The sequence below is a fragment of the Lagopus muta genome, chromosome 8 (assembly GCF_023343835.1).
Source record: "Lagopus muta isolate bLagMut1 chromosome 8, bLagMut1 primary, whole genome shotgun sequence".
In the NCBI taxonomy this organism is placed as follows: Eukaryota; Metazoa; Chordata; class Aves; order Galliformes; family Phasianidae; genus Lagopus; species Lagopus muta.
The window spans coordinates 20,252,203-20,275,469 of record NC_064440.1 but is presented as its reverse complement, the minus strand read 5'-3'; the positions used below and the strand labels follow the sequence as shown (position 1 = coordinate 20,275,469).

General features: G+C 38.5%; 1 protein-coding gene across 3 annotated transcripts in view; it reads left to right on the top strand.

Annotated features, from left to right (window-relative positions):
- CHN1 (chimerin 1) overlaps positions 1 to 23,267 on the top strand; it is a 145,207-nt gene that overhangs the window by 88,553 nt on the left and 33,387 nt on the right. For all 3 annotated transcript variants that reach the window (XM_048954039.1, XM_048954040.1, XM_048954042.1), the window contains 2 exons: positions 341 to 454; positions 15,248 to 15,536. In XM_048954039.1, coding sequence (XP_048809996.1) covers positions 341 to 454; positions 15,248 to 15,536 — 403 coding nt within the window. The remainder of the gene's footprint in view (positions 1 to 340; positions 455 to 15,247; positions 15,537 to 23,267) is intronic.

The window sequence follows — 23,267 nt, the reverse complement described above, 5'->3', positions numbered from 1 at the left end:
AGTTGCCGCAGTATTCCTGAATGTTGTAAATGATTGGATCACATGCCTCTGGCACAAAGCATCTGAAGCCAAGAGGAGAAAATGGACTCTTTTCTACATATTAAATTGATGACTGTCAATTATAAAAGTAGTATGCTTGTTTAACAGATAAAGAGAAGCCTTCCTGAACCATTTAAAGCAATTTGAAATACAACCAGAAAGATTAATTTAAGATGTAGGTTTCTGCAAAGCAATCATTTTTATGTTATTCTGTTTTTCAAATACCATAGCTGGTGTTTTTCGAGGAGGAGGTGATTTAAAAGTGAAACAGCATGTGTTTCAAAATGCTTTTGTTCCTTAGATTTCATGGCATGATCTCAAGGGAAGAAGCTGACCAGTTATTAAGTGTTGCAGAGGGAAGCTATCTCATTCGTGAAAGCCAAAGGCAACCTGGAACCTACACTTTGGCATTAAGGTTGGTAATTAATATTTCATTTTAAAATGTATAAAATATTCAAAAGATTGTACTGTGTTGTTGGCCTTAATGCTTAAACTTCCTTGTGATTCTTTTAATTTTTTAAAAATCACAGCAAGCATTTAAGGAACTCGCGCTTTTTTACCCTAATTACAGATTTGATATCTTTAGCCTTCTGAAGTCCCTTAGCTGCTTCTGAAGTGCTAAGGGTCCTTTTCTGTTTGCACCTCCAAGGTTGCGGCAGTTGTGTTTCTGCTGATTTTCCTTCATTTTGCTGTTCTTCCCTAACCTTCCAGATGCGTGACCCCATTTAGTCATTAAGAGAGCAGTCAAGAAACAGAAGGCATCTCATGAGGTCTCCTGAGTATTCTAATCTGTGGGTTACTTACTAGCTAGCTAGCTGTTGCTGAAGAGCAGTTAGTTCTCTCTAGCCCCTGTGTGGGACAGCCTATAAATCAGGTGTATTTTTGTCTGAGCCTCTCTTAACTGACAGTGTTTGCAGATCTGTTTCCTTGCTCTGCAAAATCCCAGCAAGTAGATCAGATAATACTCTCAGTGAAACAAAAAATAATTTGAATAGTTGTAAATTTATATAGTTTAATTACTTTTAAAGTCATTGTGTTTATTCTGCTCTGAGTTGTATACATAAATAGTCAAATGGGAAACAGTGTTAGTAGCACAGTTTTAACTCAAAGTTTTTCTGTTAAAAAGCATTGAAAGAGAAGATAGTTACTGAAATCTTTATATGGGTAAAATAAGATTATGATTCAAATAAGAATATCCTGAAATAATAGATTATCAGGAGTTAGTTTTCTTTCTCAGAAAAAAGTGTTGTACTGAGGTAACTGTTTGTGTAATAAGATTCCAGACAGACACCATCATTTGTGCATGTGTCGCTATACTGCCAGAAAGAAGAGAGAGCTGCAGCTTAGTTAACTGCAGTAACAATTTGGGAATGTAATTTCCATGGCCAGAAAGGAAATTTGTCAGTAGGGTAGCATGAATGGGCAAAACCTTTCAAAGTTTGAGAGAAGACTTTGACTTTAGGGTCTCCAGCTTCATCTTTCTCTTTTCTAGCTGTATAAATCTATGTGATTTTTTCAGACAGAGCTTAAATGCCACTCTGTCATTCCTGGAGTCATCTTAAAATTAAGATCGCTTCTATGTAATTATTACTTTCTTTTTGCTGTCTGCCATTTTTATTTTATTTTTTTTTACCCTTGAGAAGATGTGGGAGGGAAGAAAACTTCGTCAGCTGTTAGAAAAAGCGAAAAGAAACATCCACAGAATAGGTTTCACTTTATTTTAATAAGCTTACCCAGCAGTGCCAGTGGGGTGCTCCAAACCTGCAGTAACTAACAACTTAGTTTCAACTGTAAAACATTTTCAAATTCATTCTAATATTTCAGTTTAGTGTTAATAAATGAAGGTGTTACATGTTCTTGCAGAATTCGAAAGGAAAATATCCTGTTATTTGATATTTACTTTACATTACTTTTTTAAACTATTAAATCCTATTTATTCTACTTCAACATCTGGTCTGTGCTGTATTGTTGAAGTTTCTAACACAGTTAAATTGAAAGAAAAACCAAAATCTTGACTACAAAGCAAACTAGATCAAGAGATAGGGATAAAACTCCTTATTATCAGTACCCAAAAGTAAATTTGAATGCATCATTCTCTGTGCTGCAAATCTGATAAACATTAATGAATCCTAACTCATCTTTGTACTGTGATTACTACAGAAGATCACCTCACAGAGTGCTATATCTTATGGGAAAAACGCCCACTCTCTCTTATTTTCTCTGTATCCTCATGCTTGTTCTCTTCTAGACTGTAGTTAGAGTGGGCACCTTCCAGGGATAGTCACTGGCTGCTCTGTTGAAGATTTCCACTTGTTAAACAGCTTAATCTTCCTAGAAGATAGTGAATAAACTATTAACACCATATCATAACTCCTTTATAGGCAATCAATTCACAGATAGAAAAAAAAAAAATGTTTTTTGAAATCTGGAACAGATTGGACAATCACATGAAGTTGTAGCTTCAGCTAAGCTAAAGTGCACAGAATCCACATGCAGTTGATGCGTGAAGATTCTTGTTGGTGTTCTCCCGTTCCTAACACAGATTTTCTGCATTTCTTTTTTTTTCTTTCTTTTTTTCTTCTTTCTTTTCTTTTCTTTTTCTTTTTCTTTTTCTTTTTCTTTTTCTTTTTCTTTTTCTTTTTCTTTTTCTTTTTCTTTTTCTTTTTCTTTTTCTTTTTCTTTTTCTTTTTCTTTTTCTTTTTCTTTTTCTTTTTCTTTTTCTTTTTCTTTTTCTTTTTCTTTTTCTTTTTCTTTTTCTTTTTCTTTTTCTTTTTCTTTTTCTTTTTCTTTTTCTTTTTCTTTCTTTTCTTTCTTTTCTTTCTTTTCTTCGGCTTATTGTAAGGGATACCTTGTCATCATAAAAGATGCAGATCTGAGAAGAGGTCTGGTTAATTGTTTGCAAAGGGTTTATCCCCCCACCCTCAATTGTATAGCTTTATTATTATATCAGCAAGTTGAAGATTTCATCTCAGAATTACATTTGATGCTCTCCATTTACTTTTTCTATGCCGGTCACATCCCCATTATTCTTCATTTGACAGGTCAGTGAGCCCGAGGCTATACATTCAGGTTTCGTAGGGAAGCTGTTTCATACCTCTCATCATCTCTATCATCTTTCTGTGTGCCTTTCTTTTCCTCTGTGGTGATTTTTGGAGGCGAGGAGGCCAGAACTGCACATCCTGTTCAGAATGAAGTGGGCCATGAGGTTTTCTTTCTTTGTTCTCCCTGTCTTCTTCATTTCTCTCCAAATGATTTTTTTTACTGTGGAGCATTAGGCTCTAATGCTTTTATAGAACTAGCTCCAGTAAATCTAAAGGCCTTGCAGCTGTTGAGCTGCTAGAGCTATAGACATAGCCTAGCACAGATGAAATGTTCACATATAGGACAGGGCAACTAATTGCTTTTACAAGCATAGCCACGTCAGTCAGATATTCTTAGTGTGATGTTGTGGAACAGTTAACTGAGGTCAAAATCAAAGTTTGGAATATTTCTTCTTTAATAAGGTAGAACAAGTGATTGTCACCCCCAAGAACTTGTCAGTTAGTTATGTTGTCTGTGAGTTACTGTAGAATCTGCTTGTCGCTTACATAAGAAGCTGCATTTTGATTACCTTCTGATGGGCTATTTTTGTCTACATTCATCCATTGTTGTGCAATTAGTTTGCTTCATGACTTTATCGAGTGTCTTTTATGTTTAAATTTGAAACAAAAGAGCTTTTGTTTTCAGAAAACCATTTTTTTCGGGATTTATAACAGAATAGGAGTATGTTGTTAAGGAGAAAAAAAAAAACAAACCCACATTTAAATTATCATTTTCTAAGCGTGTGAGTTTGGTTAAATATCCAAAGCCATCTTTCAAATGAAATTGATGTTCAGTGGCTGAGAAGGCCTGTGAAATTGTATCAGTTCAGACATCGGATGAAACAGAATGGAACATAAACACACGTGAGAGCATCAAGTCAGCACCCTGCTATCTTTAATGCCTGTAATTAATCATGAATACGTTTTTTCACAGTTTATTTTTTTAAAAAGCCCAGCAGAAACCACCAGTGTTTACTAGTTAATTAGTCAGAGAATGCCACTGAAATTTTTTTGCATCCCTGAGGTTTTAAAAGAGCTACTAATGTAAGTAGATTATTGTAGGTATGTTTGTGTGTCCATACATATCGGGGTGTCTCTATGACTATACAAATATAAAATATGTTTTGATATTAATTAGATGTTCCAAACGGATGAAAGGAAATGAGAATTCCTAATTAACTCCTGGAGGTATTAGATATGCTTTTAAAACTGGCAAAACAGTAATGCAGTGCTTAATGCTAAGACCTATAGCAAATGACAGTAACAATAAGACATGGTTTGCAATGTAGTCTTTTGTGGTTGGGAGCTTGTTTAATAATTAGGGTGAGGATAAAGGGGAAATGGGTAGAGATTGTACTAGCGGTAGGCGTTGAAGTGTGATGGTACTGCATGTTCTTTTGAGCAGATATCTGCTGTAGCACATTTAGTTGGTTACCATGGTTTCCCCTCCTGCAAATTCTATTGTTGCGATACTGAGAATGAATTGAAATAAGGTTCTGCAGCAGGATTTTTAAAAAAGGTAATAATGTTAGCCGTGATTATGAGCCATGTTTTCTTTGTGTTTGGGGGCCAGGGCACGCTCAAGATTATGTGGCATCAGAAGAGAATTCTGAAGGCAAAATAAATATCAAAAATAAGTAATGCTTAGCTTAGTCAACCAACTACATGTATTGTGCGAGAAATTGATCCGTGTGTCCTCTCTCCTAAACTATGAAATTGCATTAAGAAACTAGCCACTGATATTTTAAAAGGCAACGTAACTGGCAGGCTATTGGATTATAATGGTACAAATGAATCTTTTTAATTTCAGCAGACAATTACTTTAATAGCTGAATGGTGCTCATTTTCAGTGGGCTCTTTTGGGATGTACACACTGTGCTCTTCCAGAAGATGTGTTAATAGCCCTGGGATTCCTTAATACATCTAAAACTGAACATTTGCAAAAGATTTCCTGAACACAAAAGTCAGAACTGTGTGTCTGCGTTCTGCTAGAAAGCCAGCTTTTAGAGGCTGGGGCCATAGGTGTGGAACTAGGGAAGGAGAATTTTGAAACAACTTTCTGTGTAATAATAGCTGAATTACATTTTTTCATCGTAAATGTAGCAAAATTTAGTCATACTTTATCCTGAATCCAAAGCTGATCTACAAGCAGTCTGAGAGAGGAAACAGCACAAAACATTGCATCCTTTCACTTCACCTTAGTGACAGTGTTCTGACATCATGTTAGTTGGTAGGGAAAAAAAAAATCATGAAGACATTTTTCAAGACTAAACTTTGCACGTCTTTCTATTTCAATATATTTTTAACCAATGTGCATCTCTACACCAGACAGTGATGGCAATAGTAAGAGCTGAATTCATTTTTTAGAAATTTTTTAGAAATTTTGGAATTTTTTTACACAATGTTCCTTAATTCTCATCTGAGATACCTGGGTAACTATGTATACCTGTGTGTGTACACACACGTAAGCATGCAGCCCGAAGTTCAGCTGGGTTAAATAGAATTGCTCCAAAACACAACTGAACTTACCTGTGGAGTATGCACGTTTCAGCCTGGCCCATTTTGATCAGTTTTCTTTATTCTGCATGAAGTGGCAAGAGAGTGCTCCTTCCTTGGTGGTGAGCTGAAGCTCTCACGGAAAAAGGCTTATTTTTCCCTTAGGCTTAGCCTGTCACACTTCCATAGGTGCAGAATTCATGTGAGTGTTTCAGAAATTGGCCACTAAGGTATCTGAAGCTTCTTTTAAGATGAAAGAAACAGTTCATGCTTAAAGCTATTTTAATAGGCTACCATAACAGGTATGCCAGCTGATATGCTGGGCTGTTCTTTTCTTCCTTGTGAACAGCCAAATATTTCTTTTACGAAGGCTTAAATTCTACTGAAACTAAAGCTGTCATCCTGTTGGCTGCATACATAGCAAGAGCTAGAGCTAGCCCCAGGGAAAGCAGCGTGCTGATAAATTTTGGATTTCACTTTTATGCTCTGAAATAAAACAATTGGACCTCTATTTAAATGATCTTCCCTGTAAAATAAGTTTATTTTTCTATATAAAATTTTGTACTGAATAATATACTCTATTACTCCGTCAATAAAGTGGGATGTTCAGCTCCCAGTAAATAACATAGCTGTCCTGTACGTTGTCTGTCTTACGTAAAGTGCAGCTGGGCACTACTAAAATGCCTTCAGTGAAGTATTTAGAATAATAATAAATAGCTACTAACCTTAATGAGTAATTAACTGGCTACCTAGGCCCTCCCACAGGCTAGAATGCTTTTTTCCTTATGGTTCACGTCTTCTTGCTGTGTTCCTGTTCTCCATTCCTCCTCTTCCCATCTGTTGTTGTTGTCAGCTCCGTTTTCTTTTGACTCGTGTCTAATTTATCTTTGGCAATTTGGTTCACTGCAGACTTTCTCCTGCTCATGGAAGTTCTGGGAGGAATATTCTCCGCTTTGGTAATAGTGTAAATTTTGTTACTTGTCCAAAAGCTGTCTGTGTTCAGTGCATGTAGTTCATGTGTTTTATACTATGCTCTTCATCTCTGACTATAGCTTCTGCTGAGCCACAAAGATCTCTGGTATTGTGCTGCACAGTGAGGGCACTGAGCTGGTGGTGAAGCACTCCCATGGAGCTCAGAAGATCTGAGTTCATTTCTTGGTTTTGCCTGTGACTCAGCTCAAGGTTTTTACGTTCTCCATGCCTCGCTTCTTCATTAGAGGCAGTACCTTCCTTCCTACATTGTCTCACGTGCCTGTTCAGTACATCAGCCTCGCATCTCTTAAAAATGGCTTAGACAAAGAATTGGGAAGTTGTGCCCCAGCTCTCAGGACACCTCCGTTAGAACTCTCGAGTAAGAATCTATTGTGCTGTTCTTAATGTCTGCCTGGCCTGAAGCTTCTGAGGTCTATCGGAGTTGAAGCAATAAAAAATCCAAGTATAGCATAATCAGGTGAATATATGGAGCATACATTGCTCTGTTCTTCCTCCCTTTTCCTTCCCTTTCAGAGATGCATGCCTTTCAGTCATTGACAGACTCTGCTGGAGTGCCTTCTTGCTCTAATGCCCTTAGAAAGTGACAGTTAGAAAACTATCTTCAAGTTAGTCCTTTGGTTGGCCTCTTCTTCTGTGTGCTGTTGAAATACATACTTAGAAATCTTTGTGTTTAGAGAAAAATTTCTTTTCCTGTGCCTCATCAATAAGCATAAAAAGTCCTTCAGCTGTAGATACTGTGGGTGCTTTATTAAATATGTTTTCAAAGTAACACACAATAGCCTCACATTGCTGTTTAATCTCATAATTGTTTTTATCAAAACATTTATGAATTATTCAAACACTGAAAGAACCGACAGGAATAACTGTTATCTGGCCCACTTTTCCTTCTCCCTCTCACATACTTTGATGTAACTTTGCTGAGTTTAGTATGGTTTGGCCTGATTTCATAGATGTTAGGAAGAGAATCAAGCTAATTGTTATTGTAGCTTTTGTTCAGGAATAAATAGAAACCTGGCCTACCTGCTGCTGCACTTGTGCCAAGGAGGAAATTGTAGTCTAGAAATAAGTTACTCTGTCCCATTAAAATAAAAAGATTACTGCGCATATTATTTTACGAAGTTTTTTGTCACCTAATTTCTCCCTCTGTTAATTCACAAAACACTTTAATGACAGATTGGGCATCAACCTAAGGCAATTAAACACTTAGAGATGGCAAAATGTAGCAATATAGTAATTAAACTATTCTTCTATCATTTATTTATGTAGTCATGGCCATGAGACGTTATGGGGAGTTGTCCACATCGAGCAGTTATTTTTGTCATTAGCAACACAACACTGTTTTGAAAATAAGAACACACTGAATAAGTTCCCCTGTGTAGTTTATGGATTTTAGTCTAATGCATTAAAATTAAACTTTATCTGAAAATATTTCTTAGTACAAAATGTTCTACATGCGGATGTCATGTCACAAATCACAGCATGCCATCAGTTCCTTCTGTGTGCTCTTGTGACCTGACAAATCACAGAACAGGTCTCTGGCTGTGCCCAAATCTCTGTAGCACACTGGTGTGCCAGTTGTACACACACGCTGCAGGCTGGGCATGTCCAACAGCACATATTGCACATGGGAGTCCTGCTCTGTGATACTGGTGGCCCACTGTCACTGCAGTTCAGGTAACCACCCTCTTTCTTCATGTGAGTACAGGGATAGTGAGCACTGAAATCTGTAGATGGAAAAAAATGCTATTTTAGACTTGCACGTCTTTTATTTTCCATACAGTACATTGAGAAAGCAGCTTTTAAGTAAGCAGCAAATAATGTAATAGCTTTCATTATGTTGAGTAAACCTACTTGGAAGGTTGGGATTAATAGTAGTTTTAGGCAAATAAGATTTGACCAAATCTCTGGAACAGAAATCTTACTGCGGTTATTTTTAATCTAAAGAAAACTTTTAAAAATAATCCTATTTTGTTTTGAACATAAACTTTGAGATGTTTGATAATATCCTGTAAAGTATACGTAAAGAAAACAAACAATACAGAAACAACAGAACAGTGTTTCTCCACTCCCCTCCCCATAGTCAGCCATGCTAGCAGATAGCGGAGAGGGACAGAATGGCATAAGAATCAAGAAGTTAATTGCACTTGCAAAGCTATTTAATGATAAAGGAAATTCCTTTTGTTTTCACCTTGTTTTCCTCTCGTGTTTTTGTGATAACAGTGAATTCAAATACGCATGTTGTCTTAGATCAGTTAAGAGCAATTTACTATTAGGATGAGAATATCTGTAGAAGCATTTGAATTGAGGTGGTTATGAGCTTCTCAGGAAGAAAGTCCATAAATGACACAAAAATGAACATGTTTGAACATTATGCTATGGCAGTTCACTGTTCTAATGATTACAGTGGAATTTCCATTACAGACCTGATGTTCTACTTCTAAATTTGTCAGACAAAGACCATCTGATATGACCTAAATGAGAATGTTATGCACAGGCCAAGTAAAATTTGTACACGTTTAGAAATTTGCAGAGCAGACGCTGGGAAGAGTTGGTACTTAAGCTTAGAAGAATTAAAACATGGTTCTGCTTTAAAGGAATATAGGAACCATGGAGTTGCACTGTAACGTTAACACTCAGAGGGAGGTGGTGGGGGGGTTTGTTGTTGTTTCTGTTTTGTAAAAGAAGATAACTGTATCTGCTTAATGTGAAACTGTGGAAATTACTAACGTTCCTGCTAGTAACAATTCCAAAAGGTGTTTTTTCCAGGCGTATCAGCATAGGTTTTTAAAGTACTGCTTTCATTTCAAGGGAAAGCAGCAGGCCTTTGCTCCTTTCCCATGTGTACATAGATTTCAAATGTGTCTTAACCACTAACCGTGGTGATTCTTTTCCCAATAAGCACCGAGGTCTTACCAGATAGAGAAAGCTGTAAAATATTACCCAAACATTGGTATTGATTCTGATTGAATCATCAGAGCAATCCCAGAGATGTCCTATCAAGTTTAAACAGAATAGGGCGTGCAACTGCAGGACTAAGAAGAGGTAATAGTTCTGTACGGCAGTTTCATGTCAGAACTCAAAGTTATTTTCAAGCAATCTATCGCTGATCAGGAACATTGAGAGTGGTTCTATGTGTTGAGTGATCTTACTGCACATTAATAGCCTACGTGGTTATCGATAGATCAGCTGGTCTTTGATCAGGATTTGAGATGGTGGGAATCAGCTGTTAGAGCTATTAAAAATAAGATGTTGAGATAAAAGAAAAATTTTCCCCTTAATTTCCTTGGATTTATTTATGAAACACATTATTACAGTACCTGGGGCTGATAGCAGTTTCATAGTTCACTGTTTTCATCAGCTGTTATCTCCTGCTGATACCCTAGAGCAGTTGTCTCTCACTTGTGCTGTCTGTGGCGCAGCTCAGGATCCAAAGAACATTGTCATTGCTCTGGTCCTCCTTGCCATGCTACTTGCACACTGCTGTTTCCTTTTTGGGCAAGGAAGTCTAGGGAACAAAACAGTGAAATAATCTTCAGCCTCATTTGATAGGGACTGTTGAAAGGCTGTCATCAAGGACACAGCACTAGCTTAGAATTATTTTATCTGATCCTAAGTGAGTTGAAGGTTTTGTCTGCATTGGCATAGGGTAGCCACATTTCGTTTCCAGCTCTGGGATTTGTTTTCTCTTCTGATGGATGCCACATTTTTTTCTATGTTAATCTAAATTTTCATATGTTCATCCAACCCATGGGTCTGATGAGATTTCAGGGATAACTTTACAACTAATTAATGATAATCAAGCTATAGTAGTCAGCCAGCAAGTACTGCCCTTCCAGATGGCACAGGAAAATTGTCTCAGAAGTCTGTATTCTGCCACTTTTCCTAGACTCATTGGACAGTAGGGATTTTTTGTCTCCTCTTTTATTAAAAGCACCTTTACTTTCAACTCCTAATGCATTTGATTTCTTTTATGCATTTATGTATTTGAGAATTACTGCTGATTTTTGGGTTTTGGAGCTGATAACGTTCCTCCTCTGATACCCTGGGAAGAGGCACATTCCACAGTTCCCTGGCCATCCTCAGAAATATTGCCAATAAATAATAAAACATAAATAAAAACAAAAGTTTTTATGACTCTCAGGAGTAAGAGACCTTCTGGATTAACTGTGTAAGTTTTGGCAGCATGCAAGATCCGTGTTTTTCTGACGAGGGAATTGGCCAAAAAAGGATCTGTGGAATAATTTGTTTTCCTTCACATGAACGCAGCGTGATCAGGAGACATTCAACATTGCTTACATTTCTGTAGCTTTTTTTGGAGCTATCAAGACTCTTAAGTATTGAATGAGAGTTCTCAGAAGTTAGAGCTGAAATTATCACATGTAATTTTTTGCAAGACTTCTACCTTCTGGCCACAAAGTGCATTAAAGGCACTTTTCTCCAAGGAAGAAAAGTTCAAGTGACCTTCTGTCACATGCACGGAACTTAAGATTTCCCAGCTCCAAATATGAAGATGACAGTGTCACAACTAATGAGGATATTGGAATCACTGTGGGATGCTAAGGTTATGGTATGGTGGCAGCTAAGTGTTTAAACAGCGCTTTTGTCTTTAGGTAGGGGCTAGATACTCTTGTCATCATAAAATAGCCTGTGAAAGAAGTGAATAGCTACTGTACTGTTCTGTGTTTGGACTGTAAAATCCATCATCTTAAATGGTAAGAGAGCACAGATGGGCTCTCAGTCCTTCACTTCTTCCTTTTGTTTGATCAATGAATGCTGCTTACAGAGTGGTTGGTGGAGTCTGAAGCCCGCCTTTCTCATGCTATGATACCTAATTCAGCTCTTCAGTCCTTTATTACTAGCCACATTTACTCTACCGTTTAATCCATTTTCCCACGTTGTATCCACTCTGCCCCACTGGAAACCAAGGGGACTAGACAGAGTGATTGCTTTTCAGACAACTTGGAATAAGAAAAGTCTTTTATCTGTAGTCCTGCTGCTTGCAAACAAATGCACAATAGATACAATGGGACTGTTTGACGCGTAAGAGGTCTATTTCTTTTTCTTGGAAAAACATCTAATGTTCCCTTGTTTAATCCAAGGAGAACGTAAGTTATTTGTGTCCTGTTTTCTATTTCTAAAACAAAAAACAGCTGGTACTAATGCTTGCCTTTAGGAAAAGACCATCAGGAAGTTGAAATATCAGATCTTGACTCTACTTAGTTTCCACAGTGATGTATAAAGTAGGCTGCAATAATGTTATAGAAGGTAAACATAAGGAAATATTCCTGCTAATGGAAAAAATTAAACCATAACATTAAATAAGACTGAAGATTAAATTTGGATTGATCATTTGCAAATGGGTGTGTGCATTTGCGTTTATATTGTAATTTCATCAAAATAGTATCGTTGTGTGGTGAGAAATTTAAATGAGTTTGAGAAAGGTAAATTGTCGAGTTATCAGACGTTGTATTGATGGTACAGTCTTTGTAAGAGATTCTTGGTGCATTGATTTGTGTGGATTTTTTCTTCCTTGTTGTTAATGCTATTCAATTTAAAAAACAATACATTTCCCCACAGTGTTTCCAATAAGAAATGAACAGAGAGAAAACAGTTCGATGCGGAACAAATAGAAAAGCAGATAAAGGCAAACCATTCAATTTTCACCCCCTGAAACACCTTTTCCAAGCAATTATGGCATTGACACAGAGTAACTTGTTTGTCTAAATACCTTTCCTTAAGAGCTAATTGTTAAATTATCTTAAGGTATTTTGAACTGAGGAGGTTGAGTGCACCTTTAGGAGGCCATGCATACAGAAAGGGATGGATGTTCTACTCTCTTGATCCATATGGGAAGAGGTTTCAGCCTGTTTGCGAGGTTTAAAAGACGAGTTTAAGTTTGAGTGTTGTTAAAGAACTAAAACTGTGTACTTGTGTGTTGAAATGTGGGTCAGTAGTGGGATAAAGATGATGCCCTTTAGGGAATCCTATTCCTTGTGGTATCTTTCATGCTTTATGGGCAGCAGTGTGAACAGATGTACAGCATAAGGGCTGTTCAGTATAACAGCTGGGGTACAGCCATGCACCTGCTGACCCCAATGGGAAGAGCATAAATCTTTGAAAAACTTGTGATCGTTCTCTGCATTTGGCTATCTTCAGAACTTTGTTTTAGACTGAAGGATGTTATTAAAGCTGAGACCATGGGTAGTAATCAGCCCTGAGAAGATTTTCTGTGCCTTATCTTTTCTTGATAAGATTAGCATAATACTTTCTCTCCTAGAAAGCTAAGAGCCACAAGTGACCTTCTGCTTCTTTAAAGCTCTGCTGTTAAGTACTGCCAGAGCATATGTTACTGATGAGAACAGCAATTCACCTGATGCGTCTCTTAATAAAAATCATTCTATTGGATATTATCGTTTAGGCCCATTATTCTTTGTCTTCAAACTTACTGTTTTTGCTAAATTCTAATGCTGTCTGTGCTCCATGTGCGTCGTTCCTGCTGACTTGAGCAGGAGGCAGTGAAGGTTGCACTTGCTTTGGCACTGTGCAGTGCTGAGCACTCTGAGCTCACATTGACCTTACGGATAGCAGAGGGCATGCAAGGAAAATGTCACATGAGCAAAACTTTCCTGTCACATTCTAAATTGAGTCAGTTTTGCCTCTTTATACAGTAAAGTATTTGTGCTGCTGTGCCACTCAGGAGATCCAGGATAGACTGGTCCCTCTTGCAGATTTGTGCAGTGTGAATACACAACTTGCAGACAGTGCATGCCTCAGAAAGCTTACTGTTGCAGGGAAGGAAGTAAAAAACATGGAAGTAGAGATAGGCAGTTTGAGGAGATGTTGGGATGATACTGGTCACATCTAGCTACTGGGTATAACCAATAAAAATAATGTGTGGGAGGAAGAAGAAATTCATTAGTGAATTAACAGTCCAATTAAAGTTGATTTATGCCTAGTCTTCTCAAAAATGTTGTCTAGCATGTGCCTGGAAGGAAGATGCTTTGAAGAGTGAGCCTGAACATATTCCTACCCCTTCTGCTCTAACCTGGGACATGTCTTTCTGCTTTCTCAATGTCTTGTTTTCACTCCAAATTGTGTTTGTGATCAAATTATTGTTGGGTAAAAATGCATTTTTTCCTGTTGCTTTGTAACGTCTTGCTTTTCAGTGTGATACGGTGAACATTTTGTTTGTGTGGTATAAAAATGTGAATATATGTTCCAATTAATTTCCAGTAAAACGCCATGTAGTTTCTACACAACATGTCTTCTATTATTAGTGAGCCAGATGTGGATTCCTGAGAGCTCCCCAGGAATGCGTTGCTTCACAATTAAGTGTACTTCAAATGTAGTAGCTCCTGAAATTACAGTCACTGTCAAGTTTGGCATTTTGATTCAGAAAACAAGAGGAAAAATTACACATCAAAGAACAAATGATTTTGCCCATACTTGCAGAAAGATTGCATGTATATTTCACCCGAGGCAAGGTCTAATATGCTTTCTGTTGTTGGCCAAGGCCCCTTTGGAAAGAAATCAGTTCAGCAAAGCACCAGTATTTTTCCTTAACATCTTTTATGAAACTTTTGATTGTGAAATGAAAGCAATTCATTCTTCCAAATTTAGTTTCTAATATTCATTTGGCTTATCTGACCTCACAAAGAGGCCCAGTGCCCCGAGCAGCACCCTTCCTGCTGTCTGACCAACAACACTTAAGTGAACTATGAAAGAAGTTCCTTGCCTCTGTCTTCTCTGCACGAAATGCATTGGTTGTTTCCAAGTGCAAACACGGGTGTGTTTTACAAGGTGAGATTACTTTCAGGCAGCAAATTGTTGCAGGTTCAAAGTATAGATTTTGAAAAGAGCTGATATTCAGGTAAAATCAGTGTTCCTACTTGTGGTTGCCTAAAGACTGCATCAAAGTCTGATTGCATCCAGACTGCAGAATTCCTAGCATCAGATAGCTTACGTGTTATGCATGTTACAAAGATTTGCTTGAAGCTCAGGACTTAACAACCATAACACAGAAGGAGTTTTGTATAAAGCTTGACGAGTTAGTCCTTGGCCTTTGGCCAGGAATAAAGAATGTTTGCCCTTGTGCCATTTCGTCCTGTGCTGCTCCACTGCTGGCAGCAGTTCTGCTTCATTGTAATTGTTGGCACTGAAGCCAAGCTGAGCCCTGAATGGCCTCTTCCAGCAAGAAAGCAGAGGTGCAGAGGTCTGAGACTGCATCAAAACTCCATATTGATCAGCTGTAATAGAGGACTTTATTGTGAGAACCCTTCATATTAGAGCCAGGCAAATTGACTACAGCGGTGCAGTAGTAAAGTACTAAAAAATGCCATGAAGAACATGAAGTAATTTTCAGTTTTTCCACAGAATAATCGAGAGGCTAAGAGAATACAAGAATAAACAGCTTCTTCTGGGACAGTTATTGTTTTGGCTATCTATCTGCAGTTGTTAATCTCTCCTTCCTATCTGTCCTAAGCAGTAGTTGAGTTTTTTAGTCACGTCTGAACTGGACTTAGCGTAGTCACAGCTTTAAGTGATAAAGTACTTTTTATTGTTTGCAAAGGCTTGATTACTCTTCTTTGTTTTTGCTTACTGTTATTTTAAAAAAATACTTTCCCATTTCATTGAGGCAGATTTGGAAGTCAAACCAGAAACTTCAGACTCTACTACGATGGAAAGCACTTTGTTGGGGAGAAACGTTTTGAGTCCATCCATGACCTGGTGACAGATGGATTGATTACTCTTTATATTGAAACCAAGGCAGCAGAATACATTGCCAAGATGACAATAAATCCAATTTATGAACACATAGGATATACAACTTTAAACAGAGAGCCAGCACACAAAAAACATATGCCAACCCTGAGAGATGCACATGATGGCAAAGACTCTACAGGAGAGGATGAGGTAGCAGAAAAGAGGGTAAGCAATTGTTAACCCACACTCTTCTTTCTGTTAGATCTTTTATTTTATACATTTAACCTTCCCATCCCACCATAAAGTACTAAAATTACCTGTAGATATTTAGTCTACACAATTATTTCTAGTATTGCATTAGTGGTAATATTTTACATTGTTTCCGTGTTTTTTTTAAATGGTGTACTTGTGCATATTGCAAATTTCAGATTCAGAAATTTGTTATTTGTCATTGTAAGGTTCCTTTCTTCAGGTTTTTTTCACTATTACAGATGTTACCATTAAGTCATTCCTTTATTTCAAGTAGGCTAAGAATATTTCATCTTGAGATTGTTTGCAGTGTCTAAAACAATTGCCCGTTGGTCAAAAAAATGTATTCCTTACATTCCTTACTGTGTTTCCCAAACAAAATGCACTCCATAATCTCTGCTGCAGTCTGCATACAGTGACAGTAAAGTCATCCACATTATAAATAAGTCTGTTCATTAAAATGATAAAAAATTAAAACATTTCACTCGGCTAAGTTCAGTCTGTCAGAAGCTGACAGTGCTATTTTTTGCCTCAGCCAGACTTATGAAGAAAGATTGCTCTCTTCAGAGAGTTGCATTATCAGCTGAGAACTGACTGCATTGTGGATCAAAAAAGAAAAACGAACAAAAAAGAAATCTTAGAACCAGTGAAAACAAATATTAAAGGAGGTGGGAAGGCATCAAGCAGACAAAGCAGCTGCCTGAAACATTATTCACTTGATGGAGACTGTTTAAAAGAAAGCAAAATATAGATTCCATCATGTTAAGCTAATTACTTTGTTTATTGAAAAGCCAGCATGTTAAATTCTCTTCAAAGTATATTCTTACATATGTTTATGTGTGAATGTATGTATAATAATCTGATTTGCTCCCTCACTTCACTGACTTCACAGTGACATGAGGAGTATCTAATATGCTTTTAATGCTTTGAAGAAACACTAGCCTTAGTTTGGAACATGTGTTTGTTTTTCCAATCAGAAATATGTCTGTGATCACAGTTTGTCTTGAGGGGAAGAAGGGGTCTCACTAATGATTTCCAACATGCACAAGCATCATAATGAAACTAAGTTGTGTTCAGAGTCCAAAGAGAGGCTCGTAGTTTTGGTCCTTCAAATCCTTCTCCAGTAGTCTGAAGCCCCAGACCTGTGCTGAATATACTGAGAGATGAAGCTACCAACGTGGTTCAAGAGTGAATCTCAGTTTGTCTTACTTCAGGCAGATAGTTTTAATGAAAGAAATCCCAATGGGCATATTGATACTAGTTGGCCATACTTAATATTGGATTTGTTGCCTGTTAAGTACTGGTGGAAGGGGTGTGACAACTCCTGACAGCCACTGACTTGCAGCGTGCTGTTTCAAAAGAATTTCTTTGTGTTATCATAGGGGGTTCGTTGTAATGCAAAGCCTGGGTAAAAATCTTCTGTATGAGTTCTGGAAGCCACCACTTTGGCTTGGTTGGGTAAAATTGACTCTTACTGCATGTAGCAGCTTTCAAGTGACAACACGACTGTTCTGCCACAACATTTTTTAGACTGATGGAAAAGGGATTTTGATTACTGTTGCTGAAAGATGCTGGGGTTTTGGTACAATTCATGGTGTTATGTCAGACTCATCAGCAAAGTATAAATATTGTTTCAGATATTTTTCATTCGATAGTCCGATCCCTATTAAGCATTTCTCGCATACTGAAATTTTAGGTGAAAAACTTTTTGAGAGGTCAGTTGTGTAATTGCAGCATCCCACACTGTTTGGAAGTTATAAGCAACTCAAGTTGCTTTGTTTGAAACGTGGCTGAATTGCAGTAATGGTTGCCAGCCTAAAGCCCAGCTTTTGAATCTCTTCACTGTATATGCCTTGGAACCTCGTTGACATGGACACAGTGGGGCACACAGTCATGTCAGTGCAGCTGAATATGGAGATTCCAGTTTAATTTAAAGTCATTGCCCGTTGGAATCACTACTCATGGCTGCACAGGAAAGGCACAGCATATTCCTTTTACTGTGGAGTGGCAGAGAGGTCACACCTTTGCTGCCTGTGTCCACCTCTTAGCGCCCGTGCTGGAAAATGGCAGAGACCGCCAAGTGTTACCTCACCCAGCGTGTTACCTCACCCAGCAAATCTCCAAGGGGAACGAGATGCTCAGCCATGTGACTGGTACCTGGTCCCAGCAGCAGCCTCAGCATTTGCAGTGAGCCCTGGGGCACAGCTTGCCGAAACCTTCCTCTGTCCTCTGTAAGTTGTAGGATGTGGGGAGGGAGAGAAACACAGCAGTGGCCCTGCTCAGTGTCTCATGCAAGGGATGTGTGTGCACTGCAGGAGTGCTGGGGAAAGGAGACCTTCTAGATTATGAGCTTTTTGTTGTTGTATGTCCTCTTCTAAGTTGCTTGGAAGTTGCTAAGTTGCTGTACCCTTTTTGTGCGGGCTCCTGCTTCTTACTGATATTTACTTGAAAACTTCAATTTATAATCACATACTCCCAGCCTTATTATGAGCAATCACTTGAATAATTTAGCCATGGTAGAAGGAAGCTTTCTTGCAGGACACTGATGAATAGGTCAGGTATTTTCTATTTACCTTTGGCAAGAGGAATTATTCAATATCAAGAGTGTATCACTGAATCAACATTGACAATTCTAGCAGAGAATGCAAAGAAAATTGTCCAAAATACAATAATTTAAAAAAAAAAGTTGTCTTATCATCTGAAAAGCAAAAGCTGTGTACTATAACACTGACTTGGGAATGATGATGAAGAAAATTTCTGCACAGTGCAATATTTGGCAACTAATGCACCTTTATCAGCTTTTTACTGTTGTCAGGAAGCTTCTCCCTCAATTATCACTGTCTGTTTCTCCTCTGTAAACAGAGAAAAAAGTCCAGGTCTTGAGTACTGAGACTAAATATGCTCCCAGATTTGGAGATTCAGTGGATGTTCAGATCCAACTTGAAGCTTTGTGACTGTTTCCCAGTCCTATGTGAGTGATGTACAAAAGATAAATCCTTCAGAAGAAGAAAAGGAAAGAGACATGTGCACTGGCTGGGGAACAGCTGGTGGGAGTGTAATTTCACTTCCTGACATAAAATCAAGTGGAGGAAATTGGGCAGCCAGAGAACACACCTCCAACTTGAGAATTAAATATTAAAGAGCACTTTGCCTTGCCATGAATTTGGTATGGGGCTTTGGCAGAGAATACCACTGATGTATGTTAGATCCCTCCTGGCATGCACTAATACTGCTTCATTCGTTCTGCACTCTTTTCAGCTATTAATCTGTATTAGAAGAACTCATTGTATGCTAAGTGACCTGTTATATTCAATGCGTTAAAAATGAGTTTTAGGAAAGGGGAAGTATTTTGAAGACCATAAAAGTTGAAAAGGCAAAAATTACAGTCAGTAGATGAGAACTGTAGGACACAATACTCCTAAGTGCTGAGTCCTGCAACAGACCGCACTATGGAGTGATTTAAGCTGCAGCTCTTAATAGAAAAAGCATGAGAATATTATGCACTCTACTCTGCCTCCCTGGTTATGAGAAGGATTTTTACTGTTTACTTTGTAGAACTTGAAAATAAAATTACTGGGTACTGATTTATGATTTTCATAACCTGTGAAAGAATTAAATAGATAACTGGAGCAGTGGAGATTGAAAATGGGAGAGGGCTTGACGTGTTCCAGTGCCCTGAATGGGTATTTTAGCTGCCATGCTATAAGCGTATTGCTGGTTCCCAAAACAGTCTGCAGATTGTTCAGGACTCAATTGTGCAGCCATCGTGGTTTGTCTGTTTAGAGACAGGCTTGGGATTCATTTGAAAGGGGCTTCCCATGTGGATTCAGTCAGATGGCCGAATGTGGGGATGGAAATAATACCCACTATCACAAGATTTACTGTTCCTCTTGTGCCTTGAATACTGATGGATTTCTGAACATTTTCCTCTCTCAGGGGTAATTATGGCCTTGAAAGAGATGACTTGATTGAGTTAAATACCTTACAAAACTGGTAGCTCTATGAAATTAATAAATACCTAGATACATACATCAAAATCCTTGAAAGCCCTGCAAAACATGAAATTATTTTTTTCATTTTGACATGCTTTGAGATATTAATGTAAGGTGTATGATTTATCCAAAATTTAACATCTGTTATAAGAAAACAAAATAATCAGTTATCAGCTCTCCTGTCTTTCTGAATGAAATACTGAAGTTAATGTTATAGCAACTGAATCGTATCTATTCTTGTTTACACTGGTGACAAGTGCTGTTTCTTCAAGAAGCTGCAGTAATAGCAAATCAGATGAAACCCCCTTCTAAACTGTGCTACATTCAGTCCAATTCCCATAGATGGAAAGAATTGAGAGAAGGTTTGTGCAGCAATTATACAACAAAATCACCCTTTTGTTCTATTTTTTATGGTCTGAGAGGTGATACCGTTTATTTTCCTCTGTAGTGATGAAGGCTGATTGTCTGCAACTCTGTTCAAGTAGATTTGGAAATGTAAATGTATGTCATTTTAGTAGGAAACCTGCTTTTAAGCCTGCCTCAAAAGATAATCCAGAGCACAAAGTTAATTGCAATATCTGTGTACATTTTTAATGGATTCATACCAGCTTCCACATCCAAAATGGAGGGTCACCGTTATGGTTGCTCCCAGAGGACCAGTCTCATTTTCCAATCTTGAGCCAGCACTGGTAATTTCACTCAGAGCACTACTGTTTATCTGCTCTTGTTCTCGCTCAAATCTGTTAGTTAAATCTGCTCAAAATCTCTCTCCACAGTGGTTCATTTTATTTTCAGAGAAAGAATATTAGAGAATGTAGCTGAGAATGATACAGTATTCTGTTGCAGAAGCATAATCCCCTTTAGGGAAGTCTGTAATGGAAGAAGGCAACTGTTGTATTGGCACCTGTAACGCCCAGGCTGGGAGCAGTAGGGGCTGGAATGAAGACAAGGCCTTAGTGATCATAGAAGAAGACTTTGGTGCTTTGGGAGTGAGGAAATCTTGATGCTGGAAGCTGTTTGAAATAGTTCCACTTAATCGAATTAATGATTTTATCAGAAAAGATGGATGTGTAAGGTCTGGCACCCTAGACAAGCTGTAGCTAGATCAAAGGTAGTGTCAAAGCAGTAATGCTGTTACACGTATAGCTTATAAACGTTTACCGTGAAGTACACTTAAAGACACACGAGGCCAAGCACTGAAGAATCCCATGGGTTAACTTGAGGAGATTGTCAACTCTTTTCTCACAAATGTTCTTCCCCAGTCCTTGCGCGGGTGTCTGTGACAATCATTCTGGAAGTTTAATGTAATTTATAAATAAAACATAACTCTGTGGAAGGCAAAAACTTCTATTTATTTCTTCTGGGCTTAGCCCATCTTTCAGCAGAGGCTTCAAAGCACAGACAATTTTGTCAATACCAAGAAAGCTCCTAATGGAACGAAGGATGAGTCTGCTTTTTAGGTAGCTGCTGCAGTACATCAGCAACATTATGCTCCACAGAGGTTACTTCAGTCTTTCTCATCTTCCCTTCTGGTCCTTGGCATTTCTGGTGGCAGTGACCTAGTACTACATATCTGCCATTACATACGGCATATGCAGTTCAAAATAAGACTGTAAATGGCAGCTTTATGTTTTATAAGCACATATGTTTTCAACTTAACTGTATGTTTATTAAGACCTGAGAAAGATGAGCTAATCACACGTGCTGTTCAGCACGCAGGCATCACCACGAGAAAGTTCCTTTCTGCAGGGTGCTTTTTCTGCTCACAGTCACTGAGAGTAACGCCCTTATTCATGTTCAGTGTGGCAGTAAAATTGATACACTAAAAAGATTATATAAACTGATCTTGTTTTAAGATTCAGTGCTTCCAAATGAAGCATAAAGTTTGCTAATTGAATCCCCAGGTCACAGAATATCTTGTTCCTCTCTCACTGGTGCTCTGTGCTTGCAGAAGGTATACTAACAAGCCAGACTCTTCTCAAGGGTCTCAAGCTGGACCAGTGTCTCCACTCCAGTGCTACACACGGCTCCTTGGCTCAACTGATTTTCCCAGGCAAACTGTCATCTTCTTTCCTTGCTAGTCCTGTTGGCACTCAGCTGTGTCCTCTTAGTTCCTGTGCTTTGCAAATGGCATCCCAGCTGATTCCATTTAACCTTCCAGAACCTCACCTACCTGTGCTTCTAAAGCACGTTAATGTAATGGCCACAGAGTGATGTGGAGAATTACCATGAAGTGAAAGCTATGTGTCTGTGTTGATAGCCTGACTATATACTGCTGGTCTAGTACTGCAAAGTTAAAAGCAATTAAGGCCACACAAACTTCGAAGTGAAGAGCAGCTTGGGTCAGGTTGCATTTCAAATGCACAGTATGCCTCCCATCTCAGTGCTGTGCTGTGGATACCAGCATCCCAGTTTAGCCTTGCTTTGTAGGTGCCTGTCACTTAGTTGCTCGCTGAGAAGAGTTGCCTCATTGCCTTCTGCTTTGTCAAGTAAGTGTAGCTTTTTCGTGATCTGGCAGGTGAGGTCTATACACAGAGGTGGAGTTTTTGTAAAGTCCAGTGTTTAATTATACCAAGGGGCCAACTGCCATATGAAATTAGGGGTAGTCCCTCAGGCTCAAAACCAGGCCCTCCACAAAAGCACAGGGGGTAATTGCCCTCGGTGTATTCATGTGCCTGCTCAAGCCTTTGTAAAATGAACGCTGAACAAAACCGTTAAGAAGGCTGTAAAGCAGTATGATTGCTGTGCAATTAAGTCTGAAGAATACTGCTTGTGTTGTTGCTGATAAAATGAAGCCATTAGCGATGAATGAGGTGCTTTTCTTTTCCTGTGCTTTCAGTGTTGATAGAAGCATATCTGTGTAGCCCTTGCTAGTAAAATGCAGTCCTTTCCGGGGTTTCTGACATTCGATAGTTTGGATCTGGTTACATTTTTACTGCCTTTCTTACCTGACCATAGCTTCTCTGTTGTTGGCTGGCAGGCGTTTCCTTCCTTTTTCATTGGCATAGGCTAGCGGAGGCTAGGAGGAAGCTCCCTCAGCTCACAATAAGTCAGAGAGGTGGATTTGGTCTGGGCCGTCTTCAGGTGGAGAGAGGTTTTATCATGGATCTGAAGAGATGGGCATGGAAATAAAGAGGTCAGACTCAAGATAGAGATTGTGGCTTCAGTCCTAGGAGGAGCCTGTTGCTTCCCATGTGCAGGGGCTGTTCACCTGTGGCTCCCAGAAAGGCTGCTGAGATGTATAGCGAGGAAGCCCCACATCCCTATATATGGAAATGAAGGCCTTTTCTTTAAAACTGGTTTTCTTTGTTTTTCTGTTCTCACAACTTCATAGTCCTTCTAGTGGTCCCAGACATGAACTGGCAGATCTCTCTCAGAGCAGGAGTGTGATTACCACTTCTCACTCACGCCACAAGCTTCCTGGGCAGTGAGGAACTGCAGTGGGTTGCTTGCTGGCAGCTCTGTCATTTGTTATTCTGTTTCCATAGCTGTGTGTTGGGTCTTTTTTTTTTCTTTTTTTTTTTTTCTTTTCTAAAACTCCTCCTCCCATCTGGCATCTCCTAATTATTTTCTATTACTAATCACTTCTCCAGGAAACAGGCTGGACTATTGAATAAAGAGACCTATAAAAGGATAATTTTATTATTTACAGGTTTCTTACCTCACTTAGACTTTATAATGTGACATTCTATAGCTGGTGATAATCACCTTGGGC